The 17,946-nt window shown below is 42.2% G+C and overlaps 1 protein-coding gene across 7 annotated transcripts in view; it reads left to right on the top strand.

Annotated features, from left to right (window-relative positions):
• Positions 1-17,946, top strand: part of TRIP12 (thyroid hormone receptor interactor 12) — a 177,497-nt gene that overhangs the window by 63,004 nt on the left and 96,547 nt on the right. For 4 of the 7 annotated variants that reach the window (XM_030575536.1, XM_030575537.1, XM_030575535.1 and 1 more), the window contains 2 exons: positions 652-777; positions 1,812-2,611. The exons of 1 other annotated variant lie outside the window; for it this stretch is intronic. In XM_030575536.1, coding sequence (XP_030431396.1) covers positions 652-777; positions 1,812-2,611 — 926 coding nt within the window. The remainder of the gene's footprint in view (positions 1-651; positions 778-1,811; positions 2,612-17,946) is intronic. 2 more of the 7 variants (XM_030575539.1, XM_030575540.1) reach the window with 1 other exon arrangement.

Genomic DNA, 17,946 nt, shown 5'->3' on the forward strand with positions numbered 1-17,946 from the left:
GATAACTTTATAAAAGCTAAAGAATTCTTCCATCAACCTAGCTACCAACTCTTGGAGGAGGTGGATTACCTATGCCCATGGGAGAACCTATACTAGCGGATTTGTGAAATTGAACAGCAAAGGGGCAAACTTATAAACAGCTTTTTATTGGATAAGCTCAGATGCATGGAAGCATTCAAGGTTGATGTTAATATTTTTCCCTGTTTTTTAAAAAAACTGCCCTAATTTTGAAAATGTGTGTGGTGTGGGATTTGTTTTTTTAAATCTGGTCATGTCTTGTTTTTCATGCTTTGAGTTGATAATTGGGAATTGGTTGGGCTTGCATAGCAGAATAACAGTAGATAATGTCACACTTAACAATTCTTTAGATTTGAAACTTTTTTGCAATGTCTTACTTATTCAAGAGGCCCCAAAATAATTTGGTTAGAAATCACTACTAAGTGCATTTCATTTTACAGAACATTACATAATACTTTAGAAGAATACATTTTAGTATTATCTTGTGTAATGAAGGGTTGATGTGAAGTATGTGAAGTTGTACTTACACTAATATATTTTTGTATGAAGTACAAAAAAACCACCTTCCATCTACAGGCTTGTATCTACATCTCAGACTCCTGATAGCTTTCTGTTTTGACTTTCTGCTGACAGGTCACATTTAGGGCAGGCAAAACATAAGGCACATAGCCCTCCTGAGAGTAAAAAATCTATTTCAAAGGCACCCAAAGTGCAGTCTAATACTACTACTGAGCAGTCCAGGGGACACTTTTCTAAAAGGTAACTGCTTCATATTCCTGTTAACAAGTGTAATGTGCACTTCAATAATGTATATAATACTCTAACCATATTAAATTATCCTAAATTGTCTGACATCTAGTTTTTACTAATATAGGCTTAATGTCAACCGATGTATGTCAGTGTCTGAAATGTTCATGCATCACATTGTACTTAAAAGTCACAAATTGAAACACCATTTCATCAGTGATGGGGGAGAAAATAAATTCTGCATAACTAGCTCTGGATTATATACTGAAAATAGAAAGTTTCCTACATCTTGGGTAAGATGCAAATTTCCCAAACAGTTCTGAACTGTGTACTATATTAAACCAAACATAAAATGATCTAATAGTAGACTGCTTTAGTGATCAGAACTTTGGTGATGTCTCATTTGCTTACCATTTCTATCTTCCTGCCCCTTAAATTAAAATAGATGAGATTTCATCCTGTTGAAGAGAACAAAATCATTTTGAAATATTTCATGTGACTGTAATGAAAGAAGAGAGGTAAATTGCAATCACTTTATTTTAAAAAAAAAATCTCACTTGTATATGAGGAATCTTTCCTTATCTGAAATCCAGTCGACTGGTTATGCATTACTGAATACTCCTTGGTTTCTTGTGGAACTTAGTTCTGAAATAGGTATATGGTATACTAGTTTCATAGTGACTGGAAGTATTTTGGTTTTCATCTGTGAAACAAGAGTTACTATACTCCAAATGATGTTTAAAATCATCTCATAACTTCCCTAAAAATCCATAGATGGCAGAGTTCCATGCTCTTATTTTGCAGCTTTTTTATTTTAGTTTGGTCATGCTAGTAAAGTTACATCATCTGAAATCTGGAATGCAACCTTTTTCATCTAAGCATGTTTTTCTTATTTAACGTAAACCTCGTAATGGACTGTAATTAAGATATATCTACGTTTTCTTGAATGACAACAATTAGTATAAGTCAGGTCTCAATTATTGTAGTAATGTAAAGTTTCTTGTAACTTAGTATTGTATTAACTCTGTTTCTGCTTACTTCTGCAGAGCCTGTAGTTCATCTGCAGTTATAATACCACAAGAAGACCCAGACAAAGTCAGTACTTCAGAAAGGCAAAAAACGGGGCAGGTGCCTAAGAAAGACAGTTCTCGAGGAGTGAAACGCAGTGCTAGCCCAGATTATAACAGGACCAATTCCCCTAGCTCTGCTAAAAAACCCAAAGCACTTCAATATACTGAAACTTTCTCGGAAACAAACAAGCCACATACAAAATCTAAGAAAAGACACTTAGATCAAGAACAGCAGTCGAAATCTGCACAATTGCCATCAACGAGCAAGGCTCATACCAGAAAGGGTGGAGCTACCGGTAGCTCCCGAAATCAGAAAAGGAAAAGGACAGAGAGTTCATCTTGTATAAAGAGTGGTACAGCAGTTGAATCAACTGGTGTTGAAGAGAGGTCTGCAAAACCCAGCAAACTGGCTTCAAAATCAGTGACCTCAGCCAAAGCTGGGTGTAGCAGCATCACTGATTCTTCTTCTTCAGCTTCTACATCCTCCTCCTCTTCTGCTGTTGCCTCTGCTTCTTCCACTGTTCCTCAGGGTGCCAGAGTAAAACAAGGAAAAGACCAGAGCAAGGCGAGGCGTTCCCGTTCTGCATCTAGTCCCAGTCCCAGAAGGAGTAGCAGAGATAAAGAACCAAGTAAAACAGGTGGCTCTTCAAAGTTTGACTGGGCCGCTCGCTTCAGCCCAAAAGTTAGCCTGCCTAAAACAAAACTGTCTCTACCAGGCTCTTCAAAGTCAGAGACATCAAAACCTGGACCTTCAGGATTACAGGCTAAACTAGCAAGTAAGCTGATAAATATTTACTTTTATTTTGGAAGGGCGAAGTGTCTTTTTTTGAAACTCAGCCTGGCTAAAACTTTACTTAGACTTTTTTTTTTTGTTTTGTTTTGGTTCTGAAGCAATCTGCAAAATAGTTCTGCTAGACCTAAGCTTATGAATTTTGAGCTCTCTAGTAAATGCATCGGCTTATGGTTAAGTTCTTGTCTGTTCTTGATGATTTAAAATTCAGTTTATCTGGCTCATTGTATACGGTATAGACCTCTAATAAATGCTCCTCTATGAAACTTTATTTTAGATGAAAAATGACTGTTACAGTTAAGGGCCAAATGCTGAGGTACTGAACATCTGCAAATTCCATTAACCCCCAACACAGGAGAAGGCATCTAAACCAGGGGTTTGTGGCCCCCTGAGGGGCTGTGAGCCAGTTTCATGGGGTCTGCCCCGCTTCCTGCTGGTGGTGCCTGGGGCTGCAGTTGCTCCTCCACTCCCAGCCCTCTTTGACTGCTGGCACAGCCAGTAAGAGCCATCCAGTTGGAGTGACCTGGCTTGCAGAACCCTCAGGAAGCAGAAACCATATTGGGGGCAGAACCTCTTGTAGCACACAGCCCCTAGCTATCCTTCTGAGTGGGTTTCAACCTTTTTGAGCTGAGGGTGCCCCTCCACACCCCCTTTGAGTTATACTTTTTGGTTGTGCCCCCTCAACCCACACAGGCTGGGTCACACAGCCCTTCTTCCCCCTCCCCCCCCCCAGTCAAACTATGCCTATGCCAGAGGGACCACACCCCTTTCCCAGTGGGACTGAGGCCCCCTGTTGGGCCCTGGAGTTTTTATAACATGTTTGGAGGGGTGGGTTGGGGCGGGGACTCAGAAAGAAGAAGGTTGAGAACTCCTGATCTAAACTATTACCATAGGCCTGAAAGGCTGGAGCCATGTTTCTTAACCCTTGGTCTTGTTTACTTCAGCACCTTCTTGTCATCTCTCTTGTTAAGATCAAAGGGGATGAAGCCTGCCCTCATCAAGGAGGACTGGCTGCACTAAAATGGAGCCTTCAACGCTATAGTGCTGATCTGCATGTAGCTTTCCAATTTGGTGTTCTAGACCAACCCTTGCCTAAATTATAATACATCACACAGATAATCACTTTGTTGATATGCTCTTAGCCAAAAAAAAAACACCAAACTTAAAACCTTGCAGTGCATGTCTCAAAGTTTGAGTAATCAGATTTTAGTGAAGCTTAGGGTGTCACTGTCATTCAGTGTTGCTCCATCTACAGTAGTCTGCCACAGCTGGGTTTAGTCTATACCAAGAAAACTAGGACTTGTAACTTCCTTGGTGGAAACTATAGTGGAGACCTGACTTGTGCATATCTTGTCTTTGTGCAACTCTGCTCAGAGCAGGGTTAAACTAAAGTAAAAACGCTCGTGTCTACTACAGCTACTTGTAGTGGTGAATTTCAAGTCATGATTCTCCTAGGGTTGGAGAGGCTGAGAAGGCTGGTCATCTTTCTGGACTGCAAATATAGGGGTTTATTAAAATATATGTAGCACTACCATCCAGTAACACCATCAGTGGTCCAAATAGTATCAGATATCTGAGAGTATTCTCTCTCCATTAAAATGAGCAAGTACAGCACAATTATAGAATTGTACCTTAGTTTTGCATTTGCCTTTTTCATATACCTAAAGGTTTGAGAGAACAAGGTAGATTGGCAAACAGCCTATGCTGAAGATGAGAATCAGGAATTGCTGTCACATAAAGCTTTAACTAGTTTTTCAAATGCTCCTTAACTCCTTTTCTAGTGCAGCCTGTATAGTTCCTTATTCTGAAAACTCGCTGACTAACATGCAGATAGCCATAGTCGTCGTCTTGCCTTAAAAGAAGAAACCCATAGCTCAATCTTAGTTTTTATCTTTAAGACTGAAGCAGTGACTGAGCAAGAACTGATTAAATACATCTTTCTGCGCAGTTATTCACTGATCATAATTCCAGCCCTGTGAAACACAGACTTCAGTGACAACTCTCTGTATACTACAGGAATCAGTGCCAAGTAAATGACTTTCTCAACATGAACAACAAATTAATTCCTTTGAAAGCTCTGCTTGCCTCATGTCACAGGATATCACAATCTCACCTACCTAATGTCAGCTGTTTTATTTGCCAGATTGTGTTGCTGATCTCCTTTTACATTCTGTAACGTCCATAAAAACAGGGCTAATTCATGTTTTAAGAGACTATTCCAGCAAATGAATTTCTATTTACATAGAGCTGTAAATATACACAACTTTTTTTTGCAAAAGCTTTGGCCTCCCTTCCCGGCTTGCCCAAGATCTTACTTGAAGTTTAGCAGTCCAGCTCGCCTACGGTGGGGGGCATTAGGTATAGGAAGATGTGGAAGTACTATTGGTAAATTTTAGGAGGACTTTGTAAACAGTGGACCTTAAATGAGAAGAGGGGACTTTGAGGAGGCTCAGAACATAGGCTGAGGTAGAAGATGATACCTTGATAGCTAGAAGGGGACAAGGTAATCTGATTCCAATAAAAGATATTTCCTCACCCATCCTCTCTCTCTAATATCCTGGGACCCATGGGGCTACAACTGCACGGCATACAACAGTAGATAAAGGAGCATTTAAAGGATAGAGGAGATAATGAACAATAGGCAATGAGGTCAGAGTTATGAAGAGTATAGGAACCTGGCACTGGAAGAAGGGAAGCTTTGTAAAGAGTTTTGGGAAGTGTAATGGCATGGTTGGAGTAATGAGAGAGGAAGACCAGCCTAGTACTTCTTGGGGTATGTCTGCTCTGCATCTGGGAGCGTGCCTCCCACTGTGGGTAGACGTGCTAGCTTGAACAAAACGATTACACTAAAAATAGCAATGTAGTTGGGGTAGCATGGGCAGCAGCTTGGGGTAGCCACCTGAGTTCAAACCTGCCTTGACCACCTGGGTTTTTTTCTGCAGTGGTTAGCCCAGTCCCACTGTCCATAGTACCCTGGCTACATGGCTACTTTTAGTGCACGTCTGTTTACTTCTGTCCATAGTGTAAGCATGTCCCTGGACTTGCTAGCCAAATGGCCTTGTGCTCATCTACAGAAGACTTTTCTCGTAAACTGGTTTGGGATTTAATTTTATTTATTTACTTTTTAAAGGCATGACACTATAAAGAGGGGCTAACTTATGCATTGTTGACCTAACTCATTTGAGTGGAAGCAGGGCTAAGCTATCATTGTGTGCTTCTAAAAAATCTCATCCTAAACTTTTCAGATCAGGGTCAAATGAGCAAAATAAATATTCACATCAATTAGTTAACCTTTTTTTTCAAGAAGTGCAAGTTGGGTATTGGACTTTCCACTCAGTCAGGTAGTACCCTTTAATATGACATATAACTTTGTGTAGCCTGTGTTTCTACTTCAGGATTTAAAAGAAGAAAAAGGGAAGAGATCAGTCAAGTGTGTGACTGAACAGAAACTCACTTCACAATTGTAAAATTTCTAAAATGCATATTTACCTTAGAATATTCTAGATGTGTAGCAAAATTTCAGTTGAAATATCACTGTGCTGAAGAAATGTTAACCTCTGTTCTGGAGTTGTCATAGGGCATTAGGGGAAATGTGCATATTAAATTATTATAAAATGTTTAGTTTTTCTAAAATGGTATGAAAGTTTTTCATTTTACTCTTTTAACAGTAAGTTGGATTTCAGTACAATGAAGTTAAATATATGGACATTGCTTGGCCTGATATTTTCCATATTAGTCAAAGGAGTAAACTGGCAGGCCAGAGATGGACTTTCAAAAAGAAAAACCAGGGGGAGACCCCTCTACAGGTTCAGGATAGGAACCTAGGAAGAAATTTAGAGACCCAACTACTTGAGTTGGTAGGAATCATAGATTAGAGTTGGAAGAGACCTCAGGAGGTCATCTAGTCCAACCCCCCTGCTCAGAGGAGGACCAACCCTAGCTAAATCATCCTAGCAAGGGACTTGTCAAGCTGGGCCTTAAAAACCTCTAAAAATGGCGATTCCACCACCTCGCCTAGGCAGCCCATTCCAGTGCTTCACTACCCTCCTAGAGAAATTGTTTTTCCTAATATCCAACCTAGACTTCTCCCACTGTGACTTGAGACCAGAGCTGGCTTCAGGGCGATTCAACGGATTCCCTGGAATCGGGCCCCGTGCCCCTAAGAGGGTCCACAATGTCCCGAAGAAGCTGCCACCAAAGTCCCACCGCTGTCTTTGGTGGCAGCTCAATTGCTGCCACGGAGGAAGGTCCCTCCGCCGAAGGCACCAGCAGCCGATTGAGCTGCTGCTGAAGTCTGGGCACTGTCGTCGTCGGCAGCTGAATCGCTGCCGCTGTCTTCAGCGGCCTTTCGGCATAGGGACCTTCCTCTGCAGCAGCAATTGCGCTGCCGCCGAAGACAGCAGTGGGACTTCAGTTGCAGCTCCTTCAAATTGGGCCCCGTGGTGCCTAAAGCTGGCCCTGCTTGAGACCATTGCTCTTTGTTCTGTCATCTGCCACCACTGAGAAGGTATTAGGATTTCTGCCAGGATGCTGTTCCTCAACCTAGTTGGGTGTGTTTTTGGGAGGTGGGCGAACAAAGATGTAGTCTTGCCTAATAACTTTCCCCAGCAGCAATATGAAATTAACACCAGGGTGACCAGATGTCCTGATAAAATCAGGACAGTCCTGATATTTAGGTGTTTGTCCCGTGTCCCGACTGATCTGTGGCTGGGACGCAATTTGTCCCGAGATTTTGTTCCACCGGCAGCACTTCCCTTTTTTCTTTCTTTCTTTTTTGCTGCTCCGCCGGCAGCACTCATGCTTTTTTTTCTCTCTCTCTCTGCTGGCAGACACCCCTCCTCCCTAATGTGTCCCGATATTTTTCTCTCTCTCATCTGGTCACTCTAACACTGTTTCCAGGGTTATGAAGAGTATCCCTAAAACTGATGCTGTAACTTTTCTCAAAGTTTGTCGATGCACATTAGGAAGGCGCTCTGCAGTCATATGGACAGAAACTTATTTTAAAATATCTTAAAGCTGCTATTTTCAAAAATAGGAACCTAAAGTTGAGATCTTAAGTCACTTTATCTAAATATGGAAGGAACTAGGATGTTAACTTGAGGCTTTGAAAAAATCTTGGTCTAAATTCTGCTTTAAAAATGATTTTAGTCACTCCTGATCACAAGGGAAAGATTTCCACTTTTCATGAGTAAAAAGAGTTCTAAAGCCCTGAGAGAGGCCTTGGCAAGCTAAACTTGCTTGAGACCTTTACAGCTTGTACCTTTTCTAGTTTACTGGTAAACACCCTTGGAATAACTATTAAATCATGTATTAAGGGACTTCAAAACTGAATCTTTGCTTGTTACTCTAAATAATTTGTATAAATATTGTATTCTGTGTGCTTTATTCTGTGTGTGGGGAGGAACACTGAGTATTACTACAATTTATCTGTTAGACTTGCCTAAAGTTTTTAGAGTCAAACATTTTTTTTTGATCACTTTAATTATATTGTGTTAGAAATGATAGCTAAATTGGTGCAAAATTTGGATTCAGTTAGCCATTGTAAAGCTGATTTTTATTGGTATAATTTAGTAAAATGACTACACAATTTTAAAAAATTCTAAGACTTTAGGTGAGTTGCACAGACTGCATCTCCTATTATAAAAGTAACTCACTATGATACAGAAAATGTTTGTTAAATGTGTACGATTCATTAATCAAAGCTGATAAACCAAATGGTTTGTGACCTTGTAGCCACTTTAAGGTCACTCAAGTAATTTTTATTTTTATTAGTTTTTGCATGTAAAACACTCTTAAAGATTTGGGCAATCACTTTTCTGTTTTGAAAGGAGGTAGAGTTATTAACATGGTGCATTTTTTTTTTTTAAGGATAGCTGAATTCTTTCAAGTATTAAGCAACTGAGTTAGCATAAAATGTACCTTTTTTTTTTATGTGAAGCCAGGGAAGTAGATAAATTGTTATCCCAGAATTGCAGTTGTAGAAATCACTCTTTCCTTCCAAAACTTGTTGGTCTCTTGACTCTCTGTTGTGTTAATCTAGGACTGAATAGGGTTTCACCCTGATCACTAACTCTGTTTTTTGCAATTAACTTGGACAATAGATACCTTTTGCTTGAATTCAGTTTGAACTGTAGCAATCTGATGCATAATGTTGTTTGAACTGTATGTTAGTGTATTTTCTTTATGTAAGTTAAGAAGCATTTTTCTGCTGCTTCATAGCCAGTAGAGGGAGCACAGATAACTCTTCCATAGCAGTGTTCATATCATTGAAGATTATACACAAGTAAGGCTCTGTGTTAGTCACAAATTCCATGACTTCTGCAGCGGCCTGTGTGGCTGACCCCAGAGCCGCCCAAGCAGCTAGCCCTGGGGACAGCAACACCGGTCATTGCAGGATCGGCTCTACAGCCACATGCTTGGGCAGCCCCATAGCCAGCCACTGCTCTGGTGGAACCGGGCAGTTGGCCCTGGGGACCACCCGAGCAGTGGCTCCAGGGGCGGCCAGAGCAGCCTCTTGTCCCCCCTGGGTTCCTGCTCCTCTCTCTTCCTCCTCTTTTCCCCCTCCCCCCCTCGGATTCAATTGGGTATTTATGGTATAAGTCATGGATGAGTTACAGGCTCTGATTGTTGTGTTTCTTGCCCATGACCTGTCCATGGCCTTTTTAACAGAAGAATACTGGTGACTAAATTGTAGCCTTATGCACAAGGGATCAAAGAGCAGTTAGTTTAAAATTCATTTAGAAATTACTGTTTTTTAAAGACCAAAACTGTTTTGATTTTTTTTTTCCCCCTTCAGTGCTGGTTAATACATCCTGGTATGGTACCTGGTCCTGTATTCTTACATCTCTGAAATACAGTAATTCCTTGCTTAATGTTGTAGTTATGTTCCTGAAAAATGTGACTTTAAGTGAAACGATGTTAAGTGAATCCAGTTTTCCCATAAGAATTAATGTAGATGTGGGGGGTTCCAGGGAAATTATTTTTGCCAGAAAAAAGGCATTATATATATTTTAAACAAGCAATTTAATACTACAATCATTCTGAAACTTGGTGGAGGTGATAGAGTCAGAGAGTGGAAGAGAGTGGATTGTCTGGCTGTTTCTCTTGCTGAGCTTGAAAAAACACGTTTAGAGATTGTTTTGCTTTCCCTTTTTTTTTTTTTTTTGCCCTGCCCCCTCCCCCTTGATAAATTTCTTTATAGCAAGTCATTAGATGACCAACTCCCCTAATCACTTTGGAGCTGCATTCCCTGTCAGGATCATCATCACTCAGGATTTGCAAGTCAGCTTTGATCATTTGGAAAGCTTCAGAAAGACTTTTTGGCAGTCAAATTCCGATGGGTTGGTGGTTCTTCTACTTCTTGGCCCTCTTCTTCCATTGCTCTTGTCACCTCTAGTTGCATCAGATCTTCATTGGTTAGCTCTTCTCTCTGTGATTGCAGAAATTATGTAACGTTGGCTTCTACTTCATCAAAACCTGCTTTCTTGGCCAAGCCGAGGATATCTTTCTTCATCGTGGGGACAACATCTTTAAATACTTTAAGTCATTGACACATTCAGGCCACAGCTTCCCCCACAGACCAGTCATGCACGCCTGAGTAACTTCAGCCCAGGACTCACTAGTGTTGTTGATGCACTTCAGGATGTTGTAGTCATGCCAAAATTGCTGGATCATAGGTTTGCCTTCCCCATTGGTACCTCTGAGTTGGTCGAAAGTATGGCATAAATAATGTGCCTTCAATGCAGCGATGGCTCCTTGGTCCATGGGTTGGATGAGTGATGTGGTATTAAGTGGCAGAAAGACAACTTTGACATTTTCGCACAGGTTGTCCAGGTTGATTGGATGAGCCGACGCATTATCAATAAGCAATAAAATCTTGAAATCAAGATTTTCCTTGGCACAGTATTCCTTCCATGCAGGGACAGCATACAGAGTCAGCCATTCTGGAAAAAATAGCTCTAGTTATCCATGCCTTCTTATTGGATCTCCAAATGACTGGAAGTTGTTCCTTTGAAAACCGCTTGACAGTGTGTGGTGTTTCAGATTCGTACACTGTCAATGGTTTCATCTTCTTGCTTTTAGGTGGTAATGCTGCCAGAGACATGGTTAGACCGTCTTTAGCTGCTTTAAATCCGGGCTCTGTCTTCTCCTCTCGGGAAATGTAAGTCCACTCAGGCATCCTCTTCAGTACAGGTCTGTTTCATCAACATTGAAGATATGTTTAGGGGAATAGCCACCTTCATGAATTATTTTCTTGAGATAGGGAATTTTTTAGCTGCTGCAATATCAGCACTAGGCACCTCACTGTCCATCTTGATGTTATGCGGGTGGAAGCACCACTTGCACCAAACACAATCAAACCATCCCCGACTTGCTGTGAAAGTCTCTGTCTGTGATCCTTCACCTTGGTCTCTCTTCAAATTGTCATACAAACTTTTTGCCTTACTTCTAATTTTGCTAGTGGTACAAGCTATGTTCCATTGGTTTTGGTCTTCTGTCCAGTGAGAGAAGATTCTCCATGTTTTCCAGCAAACTACTTCTTGATCGATTTTATTGTAGTAGCATTTAAGCAGTGTTGCACGCAGAGCACTAGCCCTGATCTTTTTGGCATTGTACTGAATTGTTCTCATAGTGGTTAGAGTAAGACCTAGAGCGATGCCAATGTCTACTGCATGCTCACCTGCATCAAAATGCTTTAAAATGTCTAATTTAGTAACCCAAGCTAATGGTTTTTTTTTTTTTATATGTTTGCTGCTAGTGGTACTGCTAGGCACTCCACTATCACTTGCTGGACGCTTTTGACTCGTGATCCTCCTCCGGACGCGCATGCATGTGCTACTCTTCACTCCCTTCAGCCTGGAGTGGCCGGGGTCATGCAGCATCAATCAACTATTGCAAGGGAAAGAATTTGGAAAACCCATGTCATTCTGCATGGTAATCTGCTCCCCTACTGGAACCCCTGTGGGTTTAGGCTAGGACTAGTTATGGAGATTCTTACTTTCTTGCAGGTTCTTACTTTCACAGGAGCCCTGTTGGAGGACCAAAGGCCTCTCTTCCAGGGTGCCCTGGAAAAATGGCCCCACTGTATCTCCCCTAGTAACCATGCACTCAGCACCGGGCAGCATTGCAGTCAATGTAGTAAGAGGAGGAAAATAACGTTTGCTGCAGGGCTGTGCCCCTCTCTGCTGTGTGCATGCAGGGGCAGAGAGATGCATTAAGTGAATGGCAAATCTGTGCATTTCAGACTTTCATGGGAGCAGGGCCAGGTTCTGTTCATCTCTGCGCCGCTTTCCCCCTTTGTTACGGTGAAGCAGGCGCTGGAAAGCTATTCCTGTAACTTGCTTTGGGCGGGCTGCCATCCCCCTGTGTTCTTCCCACCCTCAACTGGAGGGAGGTGAGCAGATGGAACATTATTCTGTAGCAAGACAGCAAGGCAGGGCCTCTGCTATGCGCCACCCACAGCAGCTTTGCGGGCAGCTGGTGGCCTTGCAAGCACTTGGTGTAGAGCCCTATTCCTGAGCAGGGCTGTTAGGCCATAAAGCAACAGTGAATCTCGTGGCAGGTGGGGGGTATAGTGTACACGTGCTGTGTGTTCACAAACATACTGTACATACAATACAGTACTAAAGTTGGGAGGGTCTCCTGCCTTACCCTACACAGGCACAGCCCACTGGCACTGGAGATGAGGCAGGCAAGGAGGCTGAAGGTGCTGTAGCCTAGGAGAAGCACATTGCGCAGCAGCGGCAGCTTCCCCTACTCTGCAAGCACCAGGGGGAGGGCGCAACCCTCAGCCTGTCCACTCTCCCCCTTCCCCAAGCCCCCATCCTTGACCCGCCTTTTTTCTCTCCCTCCCTCCCCCACTCCAAGTTCAGGAGGCAGGGGCAGGACTGACAAGGGTGAGGGGAAGCCAGTACAAATGACCAGGGCTTGGCGGTCTGGAAGGGGGCCTGGGGCCCCCGCTTCGGCCCTGTTTAGCCGGTCCGCCCTTGCTGGGAGGCCTGAATTTTTTTCACCGGGGCCCAAACCCGCTCTTGGTGGCCCTGGGCAGGGGAGGAAAGCGAAGCCTGCTCTCCAAGTCCTCCCTCATGCCTGGGGCAATCAGCTGGCCTGCAGTGTTTTGGAGGGAGGAGCAAGGACTCGGTGTGCAGGCTCCCCCTCCCTCCAGTGCCACAAGCCAGTTGATTGCCCGGGGTAGGAGGCAGGGGGGGAAGATGGGGGAGCCTCCTTCCCTGTTTTCACTGTAAAAAAATAGTATTTTCAGTTCACCTAATATAAGTACTGTAGTGCAATCTCTTTATCATGAAAGTTGAACTTACAAATGTAGATTTGTGTACAAAAAAACCTGCATTCAAAAATAAAACATAACTTTAGAGCCTAAAAGTCCAGTCAGTCCTCCTTGTTCTGCAAATGTAACCAAACTTGTTTTGTGTGAGCTGTTGGTTGAAGATAATGCTGCCTCCTTCTTGTTTACGATGTCACCTGAAAGCAAGAATAAGCATTTGCATGGCAGTATTGTAGACTGTGTCACAAAATATTTACGTGCCAGATGTGCCAAAGATTCATATGTCCCTTCATGCGTCAACCACCATTTGAGAAGACATGCGTCCATGCTGATGACGGGTTCTGCTCGATAACGATCCAAAGCAGTGTGGACCGACGCATGTTCGTTTTCATCATCTGAGTCAGATGTTGCCACCAGCACAATTTGGGTTCTGTAGTTTCTGCATCGGCGTGCTGCTTTTTTAACACCTCTGAAAGCATGTTCCATATCTCATCCCTCTCTGATTTTTAGAAGGCACTTCAGATTCCCAGACCTTGGGTGGAGTGCCATAGTTACCTTTAGAAATCTTACGTTGGTACCTTCTTTGCATTTTTGTCAGATTTACATTGGAAGTGTTCGTAAAATGAACAACATGTTCTGGGTCATCATCCGAGACTGCTATAATATGATACATAGCAGAATGTGGGTAAAACAGAGCAGGAAACATACTTTTCTCCTTGAAGGAGTTCAGTCAAAATTTAATTAACACATTTATTTTTTTAACAAGTGTCATCAGCATGGAATGGTGGCCAAAGCATGACGGGGCATATGAATCTTTAGTGCATCTGGCATGTAAATATCTTGTGACACCAGCTACAACAGTGCCATGTGAATGCCTCTTCTCATTTTCAGGTGACATTGTAAATAAGAAGCAGGCAACATTATCTCCTAGTTTCTCTTAGTGATTGGCTGAACAAGAACAAGGACTCAGTGAACTTGTAAGCTCCCAAGTTTTACATTGTTTTGTTTGAGTGCAGTTATGTAACCAAAATAAATCTACCTTTGTGAGTTGCACTTTCATGATAGACGTTGCACTACATTAGTTGTATGAGGTGCATTGAAAAATACTTTTATCATTTTTACAGTGCAAATACTTGTATGATAAAGTGAGCACTGTACACTTTGTATTCTGTGTAATTCAAGTTGATATATTTGAAAATGTAGAGAAAAATTCAAAATATTTAATAAATTTTAATTGGTATTCTGTTTAACAGTGCAATTAATTGTGTGAGTTAACTGCCCTACTAAAAACACTTTGTGGACTGAATGTCCCCAATACTGTAGAAGAATTCAACACACTTCTTTAAACTTGTTTTGCATCCTATTAAGTCTGTCACTGTGCAAAGAAGTTTGTACCTTTTTTGTTTCCTAGTTCAATCTAAAATATCATCTTTCCAGATGTCATCTCATAAATGAGTATGGACATGAAAAAACAGAGGTTAGGTCCGATGGGAATAAAATCTAAGGGTGCACCTATGTTACAGGGACTATAGCAACACAGCTGCAGCAGTAAGTGTCTACACAGTGATGGAAGGGTTTTTTCCGTAGTTGTAGTAAATTCATCTCTCTGAGAGTTGTTAATTAGGTCAACAGAAGAATTCTTCTGCACAGAAGACACAGCTTAGTCAATGGGCTAGGTCAACCTAATTACATTGCACAGCGTACACATTTTTTCACAGCCCTGATCAATGTAGCTAGGTTGACCTGAATTTTAGGCTTAGACAAAGCCTGAGGGTTAAAGGAGTCAAGAATTGCTGGCAGTTCCTTAAGGAGACAACATCAAAGTCACAGTTGTCAACTCTCCTGATGGCAAAGAAAAGATTAGGAAAAATTGATAGGAGTCAGCCTGGCTCTGTCAGGAATTCTTCTATGACATGAAAATCAAAAAAGAAATCTACAAAAAGTGAAAACATGGACGCATTGTTGAGTACAAAAGAATTGCACAAGCCTATAGGGACAAAATTGGAAAGGCCTAGGCACAAAATTAGTTGCTCCTAGCAAGGCATATAAAAGGCAATAAGAAATTCTTTAAATATACTGGAAGAAAGAAAGGAACCCGCTTCTTTCATACTTAGCCATAAAACACTTCATTGTTATCAGCTCTCCCTCTGCTTTCTTGAGGTTGTCTTGCTTCAGTCTTCACTAAAATGCTAATGGTGACCAAATGCTTAACATAATATCAACAAGGAGTAAGGCCCACAAGCCAAGTTAGTAAGAGAAGAGTTTAAAGAATATTTAGGTGTATTAAGGTTGGCAGGGCCTGATGAAATTCATCCTAGAGTGCTTCAGCTAATTCCTTAAGTATTCTCAGAACTATTAGCAATTATCTTTTGACAAGTGCGGTCCCAGAACCCTGGATAAGGATTAACATGGGTGAATAAAGAGAGGATCTGGGGAATTAAGACCTGCCAGCCTAACTTCAGTATATGGAACAATACTCGAATTATTAAACAATCGGTGTATAAGCACCTAGAGCAGTGATCACCAACTGGTCAATTGCAGAGGATCTCCCAGTCGATCGGTCTCCGGTGGCGCAGTGTGGCTGCTGCTAAGGCAGACTCCCTGCCTACCCCAGCCCCATGCTACTCATGGAAGTGGCCAGTGGAGCCTTGCAGCCCTGGAGGTGCAGGGGTCTTCCTCTGCATGTTGCTCCCGCCTGCAAGCACCGCCCCCTGAAGCTTTCCTTGCTGGGAGAGCTGCGGGGCAGTACTTGCAGAGAGGGGCAATGCACAGAGCCACAGGTCCCCCAATCCCTCGCTAGGGGCTGCAGGGGCATGTTGAGTCCTTCCGGGAGCGGTGTGTGGCTGGGGTAGGCAGGGAGCCTGTCTTAGCCTCGCTGCATCTGCCGCCAACTGGGAGCCCCTGGATGTAACTGCTGCCTGGCAGGAGGCCACACCCCAACCCTCATTCCTGATCTCCCCTCCCCCCCTCCTGGAGCCAACCCCTCATACCCCCATCTGCATCCCTTGCCCCAGGCTTAGCCCAGAGCCCCCTCCCGCAGTGCAAACCCCTCGGGCCTAGCCCAGAGCCTGCACCTCCTCCCAAACTCCAACCCCCTGTCCCAGCCTGATGAAAGTAAGTGAGGGTAGGGGAGAGTGAGCGACGGGTGGGGCTTTGGGAAAGGGAAGTGGTCTCAGGGAAAGGGTGGTGTAGATCCTAGGTTGCCCTTAAATTAAAAAAGTCATCTTGGCATAGAAAGGCTAGAGACCATTGACTTAGAGGTTAATAAGGCTATAAAGAATAGCCAGTATGGATTTGTCAAGAACGAAGCTAACCTAATTTCTTCCTTAGACCAGTAAACACTGTCTAGAGGATAGTAAAGCTTTTAACAAAGTCCCACATGATTTTCTTATTAGTAAACTAGGGAAATGTGGTCTTTATTAAATTACTATTAGGTGGGTACAAAATTTTTTTGCAAAAACTCAGTTATCAAGGGCACACAGTCCAACTGTGAAGGAGTGTCTAGTGGAGTCCCACAAGCGTCAGGACTGCCTTTGCAACTAGTGAATATTTTCATGTGGCTTGGACAATGGAATACAAAGTGTGCTCATAACTCACAGATGACACCAAGGAGTTGCAAGCACTTTGGTGAACTAGATTAGAATTCAAAATGACTGTGGCAAATTAGAGGATGGGTCTGATTTCAACAAGATGAAATTTAAAAAAAGACAAGTGTGAAATAAATACTACACTTGGGAAGTAAAAGTCAAATGCACAACTACGAAGTAGGGAATAACTGGCTAGGCAATAGTACTGCAGAAAAGAATTCAGGGGTTATAGCGGATCTTAAATCGAGTGAGCCATGTGATGCTGTTCTTTTTTTTTTTTTTTTTTTTAATGCCCTACAGTATCAGTCTTTTAATAAGAAGAGCAGTGTTTGTATACAAGTCCTGGGAGGTGATTGTCAGGCTGTACTGAGCACTGGTGAGGCCTCAGCTGGAGTGCTGTGTCCATTTCTTGGCACCACACATTTGAAGCAGGATGTGGACAAACTGGAGAGAGCCCAGAGAATAGCAACAAATATGATAAAAGGCTTAGAAAATTGGCCTATGAGCAAAGGTTAAAGGCTGAGCATGTCTGGTCTTGAGAAAAGATAAGGCTGTTGGGTGGGATCTAATAATAGTCTTAATACATTAAGGGCTGTATTATAAAAAGGATGGTGATCAGTTGTTCTCCATGTCTGCTGCAGCAAGGGAGATTTAGGTTAAATATTAGAAGAAAAAGCTTTCTAAATTACAAAGATAGTTAAGAACTGGAATAGGTTTACAAGGGAGGTTGTGGAGTTCCTGTCATGGGAGGTTTTTAAGAACCAGTTGGACAAATACTGTTCAAGGATGGTCTAGGTTTACTTGGTCCTGATTCAGCAAAGAAGGCTGAACTAGATGATCTCTCAGGTAGGGCTGGAAGGACATTTTTTTGAGATTCTATTAATAGCACCAAATTATTAAAAGAAATGATATTCTACAATTCAGGAACTCTTCTTTTCCTATGCATTTAATTTAAAAAAAAAACACACCTTTTTTAGGGTCTGAAATCTGACTCTCTTTGAAAATGCTCTTCAAGAAATTAAAACTTTTGTGCTGATTCCTGCCTCCAAAGCCTAATTAGAAGGGGCTTTCATAGCCAGTCTTTACTTAACTCAGTTTTCATTTACCTTTTCTGTTGACCTAAGCTGAATAACATGTGTCCTTGTGAAAATAATAGGAAACTTGCGTAAAGTCCACAGCGGAGTAGTAACTGCATATTCATACATAAGTTTTTTAGGACTAGATATTTAAAATGGTGAATTTCATAAATGGCAAGACATTAAAAAAATACAGCATCAAGTGTTCATATGCTAAAGTGGGCACTGTACAAAATTCATTCTTCTGGTGACACATCTATCCTGAAAACTTAGCATACTATATTGTGATTGGGCTTAGAAGTCCCAGTCACGACCCCACTGGGCTAGGCGCAGTAAAAAGTAAAATTTCTTTTCTGTCTTAGATTCTTGGCTTGTC

The sequence above is a fragment of the Gopherus evgoodei genome, chromosome 9, assembly GCF_007399415.2.
Source record: "Gopherus evgoodei ecotype Sinaloan lineage chromosome 9, rGopEvg1_v1.p, whole genome shotgun sequence".
NCBI lineage: Eukaryota > Metazoa > Chordata > Testudines > Testudinidae > Gopherus > Gopherus evgoodei.